The sequence below is a fragment of the Camponotus floridanus genome, unplaced genomic scaffold (assembly GCF_003227725.1).
Source record: "Camponotus floridanus strain SB8 unplaced genomic scaffold, Cflo_v7.5 scaffold464, whole genome shotgun sequence".
NCBI lineage: Eukaryota > Metazoa > Arthropoda > Insecta > Hymenoptera > Formicidae > Camponotus > Camponotus floridanus.
Genome location: NW_020229619.1, coordinates 23,887 through 29,886, shown reverse-complemented (window position 1 = coordinate 29,886; position 6,000 = coordinate 23,887). Strand labels below are relative to the sequence as shown.

At 34.3% G+C, this 6,000-nt stretch overlaps 1 protein-coding gene across 1 annotated transcript; it reads left to right on the top strand.

Moving 5' to 3' along the window:
• Positions 1-2,702: 2,702 nt before the first annotated feature.
• Positions 2,703-4,623, top strand: LOC112639098 (proline-rich extensin-like protein EPR1). Its single transcript, XM_025411991.1, has 3 exons — positions 2,703-2,742; positions 3,972-3,991; positions 4,060-4,623. The coding sequence occupies exon 3, from the start codon at positions 4,060-4,062 to the stop codon at positions 4,621-4,623; it is 564 nt and encodes a 187-aa protein (XP_025267776.1). The 5' UTR covers positions 2,703-2,742; positions 3,972-3,991.
• Positions 4,624-6,000: the final 1,377 nt, after the last annotated feature.

The window sequence follows — 6,000 nt, the reverse complement described above, 5'->3', positions numbered from 1 at the left end:
TTCACAATGAATATAATGACAGCAACTTCTTACCATGCAAATATACATATATCATTAGTCAAAGGAAATAAAACGTGAAAGCACGAGAGAAATAGAGAATAATACGTGTACTTACGAATAATATGCACAAAGAATATTATGCGTATAACTCTACGAGTCGAACAGCGTGTAAGGCCAGTCCAGCACGTCCGTTATCTCCATTGGAATTTTTAAACATCCTCTCCCGACCTAAAGGCAGAGGAGATCTAAATTCGCGCTCGCATGAATGCAAACCAAATTAATACATCGACTTCTCTTTTAAATTAAGCATTAACAAAGTATCTCTATTAAATTATACTATTATCCAGTATCATACCTCATATACATATATATGCATACTATATGTAACCTATAATCGAATAAATTACAATACGCATATATATTTTATAACAAACTCAATAAAATATGGTTAAATACAATAAATAGCGTCGCGATAAGAAATTGACACATATATTATTAACATGTCCAGAAATCCCTAATATATGCATACATATGTAACATATAAATCGAATAAATTTACATATAACGCATATATACTTTACAACAAAATCAATAAAATAAAGGTATAAATACAATAAATAAGCGTCGCGATGGAAATTTACAATATATTTCTTAACTGTCCAAAATTATCCCTATATATATGCATACTATATGTAACATATAAATTGACTAAATTTACATATACGCATATATATTTTATAACCAAACTCAATAAAATAACGGTATAAATACAATAAATAGCGTCGCGATGAAATTTACACATATATATAACTGTCCAACAATATCCCCATATATATGCATACTATATGTGACGTGTAAATTGAATAAATTCGCATATACGCATATATACTTTATACAAATCCAATAAAATAAAGGTATAAACATATAAATAAGTTTCGCGATAGAAATTAACATATATATATTAACTTGTCCAACATATCCTATATGTATATGCATACCATATGCATATACATTTTGTAACAAATTTAAAATAAAAAAAGGAGGAGATATAATAGACTGCTACCGCGACAAATTAATCAGCACACAAAACATATATTATATATATATATATATATATATATTAACGAATATTAACAAATAATTAATATTAATAACCAAAGATTTTATACAATAATTATTAATCTTATACGATGATTATTAAATACGATTCAGTAAAAACTTGCTGAAATCAATTTTCATAAGCAATATGCGAATACATATCTATACATATATATATATATATATGTGCTAATATAAAAGTCGGCCAAATGAAATCTTTAAAGAATAAAATATTGTCAGAATCAAAAGACCTCTTGAATAAAAGATCACGGTAGAGCGTGCAATGAATTCTTCGAGCACATCCGTCGTGATCATCTTAGAAGTAAAACGAGCCGCTTTTTCATACGTTGTTCCGAGAATTGTAAGATAAAATTTCTTTTAGCGACATAATAACTATTAAGCGAAGCGATAATTAATTTCCATATATTCTTATTGTAAAATTTATTGTAATAATATGGCTTAACGCATTAGAATTTATTAAAATATTATTCATAGGCTTGAGTAATCATTAAAAGTCGACTTTGAAAATTTTAAAATATATACATATAAAACACAAAGATTCTAATTGTTGAAGCCTTTATTAAATAATAAAAATATATCTTGTAAATGATAAATCTCAATAATTAGTCTTAAGATAATTATTAAACCTGGGAATATTACGTGTAATATGCCAGTTTAAGCCACGTAAACGAATTTTAAAAGGTAATTCATTTAAAAAAATATTACTGTTACTAACGTGTCTTATAAAGAGAAAGAATGCAATGAGCATTCTTCGAAGGACATCCAGCATACCTATTTTTAGAAAAAGAGATAAGCCATCTTCGCATCCGTTGCGTTAGAATCTGCAATCCAAATGCTAAATTTTTCTTTACTAATTATTACTAATTATTAATTTACTAAATATTAATTAATTACTAATTATTAATTTTAACTATATACGCACCATTGTAAAAATCATTGTAATAATAATGGTTTAATACATCAGAATTTACCAAAATATCACTTAAAATTTAAACAATTGCTATAAATCGAACTCAAATTTTCTAATAACATAAATACGATATTATAAAAAATTCTGATTGTTAAAAATCATTATTAAAATTATTCTAAATTATTTAATAAATCTAAGACGCAAGACTTGCAATCCCTACCACAAAACTCTCACCCACCACATCGCAAACTCATAGCAGGAAGGGATAGCTCCAGCAGCCGACCCACCAATCACCAAAGAGGCCCACCTCTTCTCCCTACCATTAAACATCGAACCAGAGGAAGGTATATAAGGCCGCCGCCGCCGCCGCCGGTGTGTGTCTCTGCGCCATTAACTCGCCTGTGTCTCAGCTCTCTCTACGCCCATCAGATCTCCAGCTCTCGAAGAGGAAAAACCTAGAAGCCTACCGGACACCTTAACTTATTCGAAAATAACTTAGTCGCGATTTTGATTTTTCTTTCGGGACTTAGTCTCAATCTCTATTAAGAGAGCTGTATCAACATTAACACTTTAATAAAGTGCTACCATCCAGCAACCTCTGACTCTTTGGCCATTCTCTGCGCTGCCTTGCCACTTCTTCAGGTTCTCACCGAGGTCGAGCAACCCAGGAAGGAGCAGCGGTGCCTGTATTCATCCATTGATCCCGTCATCCGGTAAGGAAATAATAAAATAATAATCATTCTTAATCAACCTTGATAATAACTTTGTATATTAGTTCGATTTATTCTAGGCCTATTGACGATTTTCCCAGAATCTTACTTGCCCGTATACAGACTTTAAATTTTTCTTTCGAGTTGAATTATTTAAATTTCAACCGATCCTCTGAGAACGCTCGAAGCGTATCCTAGAGTGTAGCGTCGTTCGAGTTAGTCACTCGATGTGCATTGAGTAGCAAATTCTACTCCTCTGCCGCTTTCACGGAGAGCTTCTCTGAAAGAATTTCTCCGTGGATCCTGTGCCGCTGTGACGTGACGTCTTGCACATCGATACTAGACTCAGAATCTAAGACTCGCTCCTAGAGGATCTGTCGAAATAATAGAATTTATGCACTGGCTTACAAGTTAACTATCGAAACATTTTATGAATTTTATACTTATCTGAAGTAAGCCAGCCGCTCTCACCCGTATCCTCGTCTGTATCCTTGAATCTCCAGACCTCTCGGTGCAGCCGCATGCTCCTGGAAATTCAGTATATGCTAGATAAATTATCATTCGTTGTACGACAATTTTCCCCGAATCCTACCTTTCCGTATACAGACTTTAAATCCTTCTTTGAGTTGAATAATTTAAATTTCAACCGATCCTCTGAGAACGCTCAAAGCGTATCCTAGAGTGTAGCGTCGTTCGAGTTAGTCACTCGATGTACATTGAGTAGCAAATTCTACTCCTCTGCCGCTTTCACGGAGAGCTTCTCTGAAAGAATTTCTCCGTGGATCCTGTGCCGCTGTGACGTGACGTCTTGCACATCGATACTAGACTCAGAATCTAAGACTCGCTCCTAGAGGATCTGTCGAAATAATAGAATTTATGCACTGGCTTACAAGTTAACTATCGAAACATTTTATGAATTTTATGCTTATCTGAAGTAAGCCAGCCGCTCTTACCCGTATCCTTGTCTGTACCCCCTGAATCTCCGGACCTCTCGGTGCAACCGCATGCCCCTGAAAAATTCAAAATATATTAAATAAATCATTAATTGCTGTACCCCAATGAACTGTATATAGCCGAACGTTTCAACCATTATATGAGAACGAGCGAGATATACCATCATAATCTACGTTCGTTTATCTCACAATAATCCATTAAGCCGTATTATTCGTCTTAACTCTATGAACCACCTTGCTGTGACTACATTTACCTTATAAAACCATTCATCTTAACAGGTACCTTTCTACGCATCATCGTAAGTAAACCCCTTTTGTGTTAAATCAATCGCATCAAACATACTAAATAGTCATATTCCCTCGGTAGATGGTTAACCCCCGCCGAACTTCTTCCGTTGGACGCGAAATTCCCCTCCGTGCCGCGGGTATACGCCGCAGGCGTGCCTCCCGGTCGGTACTTAGGCTCCCTACAGCTCGTCAGTTGTTTGCCGACGAGAACGACTTAACAAGCAGAGTAACAAGGTACTCTCCAGTGCGTAGTTTCGCGCCCTCCCGCGCATACCCTTATCGTCCTCCCCGAAACCCTCCAGCGGTTCTTCAAGAGGAACAACAGCCCAGAGCCAGGCCGCCATCGCCCAATTACTCCCCCATCCAGGATTCATCTAATCCCAGCTACTCGCCGGTCAGGACACCGGAAGATCTTCCTTCCATACCGGAAGAACGAAGACCCATAGAACAACGCACAGAAACTGAGGCTGGTCCATCCAACCCAGGTCAAGTTCTGGATCCCCCTGAACCAAATTTCTACCCGGAACCAGAGGACCTAGTCTTACCAAGCAGTATCCAACCCCTCGCAGGACTAACAGACGAAGATTTTATCGAGATCTACGAATACTTGCAGCGAGATAATTTCTTCAACAACCGCGAATAATAACTATATCTAGATATCGCCTTAGAAATGCTATAGAGAAGAACATTAACTACATACACACATCTATACGTATAACGATATACACTATCTACAACTGTCAAATAATAACAATAATAACAATAATAAAAAATTTGTAAAGCTCTAAGGAAGTAAACTAATAAAAGAAAACAGATCAAAAAGGATAAATTGGGTCAGGTTCAACGCACCTAATTTATTTCCCATCGTCAATCCCTCTCCTGAAAGAAGCGCAAAAGATTCTTAGTCTCTCGGCGTCCTAGGGTATAGCCGGCTTGGCAGGTTGCCCTGAAAAAGAAATAGAGAGAAGTTACAATTGCGTAACAAATAAATACGTGAGAAGTTACGATCGAGACGTAACACACGCTTGTTCGACTCGTAGAGTTATACGCATAATATTCTTTGTGCAATATTATTCGTAAGTACACATATTATTTCTCTATTTCTCTCGTGTTTTCACGTTTTATTTCCTTTGACTTAATGATATATGTATATTATGCGTAGTAAGAAGTTGCTGTCATTATATTCGTTGTTGTAATTTTTTATTTTTATTTAATAAAGTTTTTGAATTTAGATTCTATTTCTTGAGTGTTATTTCACACGTTATGCAGCTGGGCCTTATTCATTTCTCGGAAGATTTTAGTCTTACATTATTAAATTTGCATATGTTCATATGCACGTATATATATATATATATATATATATATATATTATATATATATGTATAAGAGTGCTCATATGTAAATGTTCGTGCATTTTACAATTGTGTATATACATTTTATATTCATAGTAGCTATAGGTGTCCATCCTTAATATTATTATTTTATTAATTCAGGCGATACTTTTGCCAGGGGGGTACCCGGTGTGTAGGAACACGAATATAGGGTGTCCATATATTTTCGTCATATGAAGACTTACTTGTAAGTAATATTCTGATATAATTATACTTATAAGGTTTGGTATTATGAAATTTTGTCATTAAAGTACTCGAAAAAAAGGGGGTTATTATAAATGAAAACCTTTTATATGAAGTGTTAATATTTTATAAGGCTTGGTACATGCATTCATATATAGAAGAGTGTGATCGTAAATGTTCATGGTTGATTTTTGATGATGTTCATTGGCCTTATTCTGATTTTTTTTTAAATTATTTTAATCTAAATTTTATATTATTTTTGGTCATTCATGCTAGTTGGTTTTTCTTTCTTTTCATTGGCTCATGTGTATATGCCTTAAGCATATAGATGCTATCCATTTTGTCATACTTAATGCTTTGCAAATTTTTATAAAATTTTGGCAGCCTCGTGTTAGAAATTATTATTCTTATGACCAAATATTATTTTACATTAATTTTTCAGGCAT

What these genes read in the sequence shown, in the direction of transcription:
- LOC112639098 (XM_025411991.1), top strand. Translation starts at nt 4,060, where the DNA reads ATGGTTAACCCCCGCCGAACTTCTTCCGTTGGACGCGAAATTCCCCTC.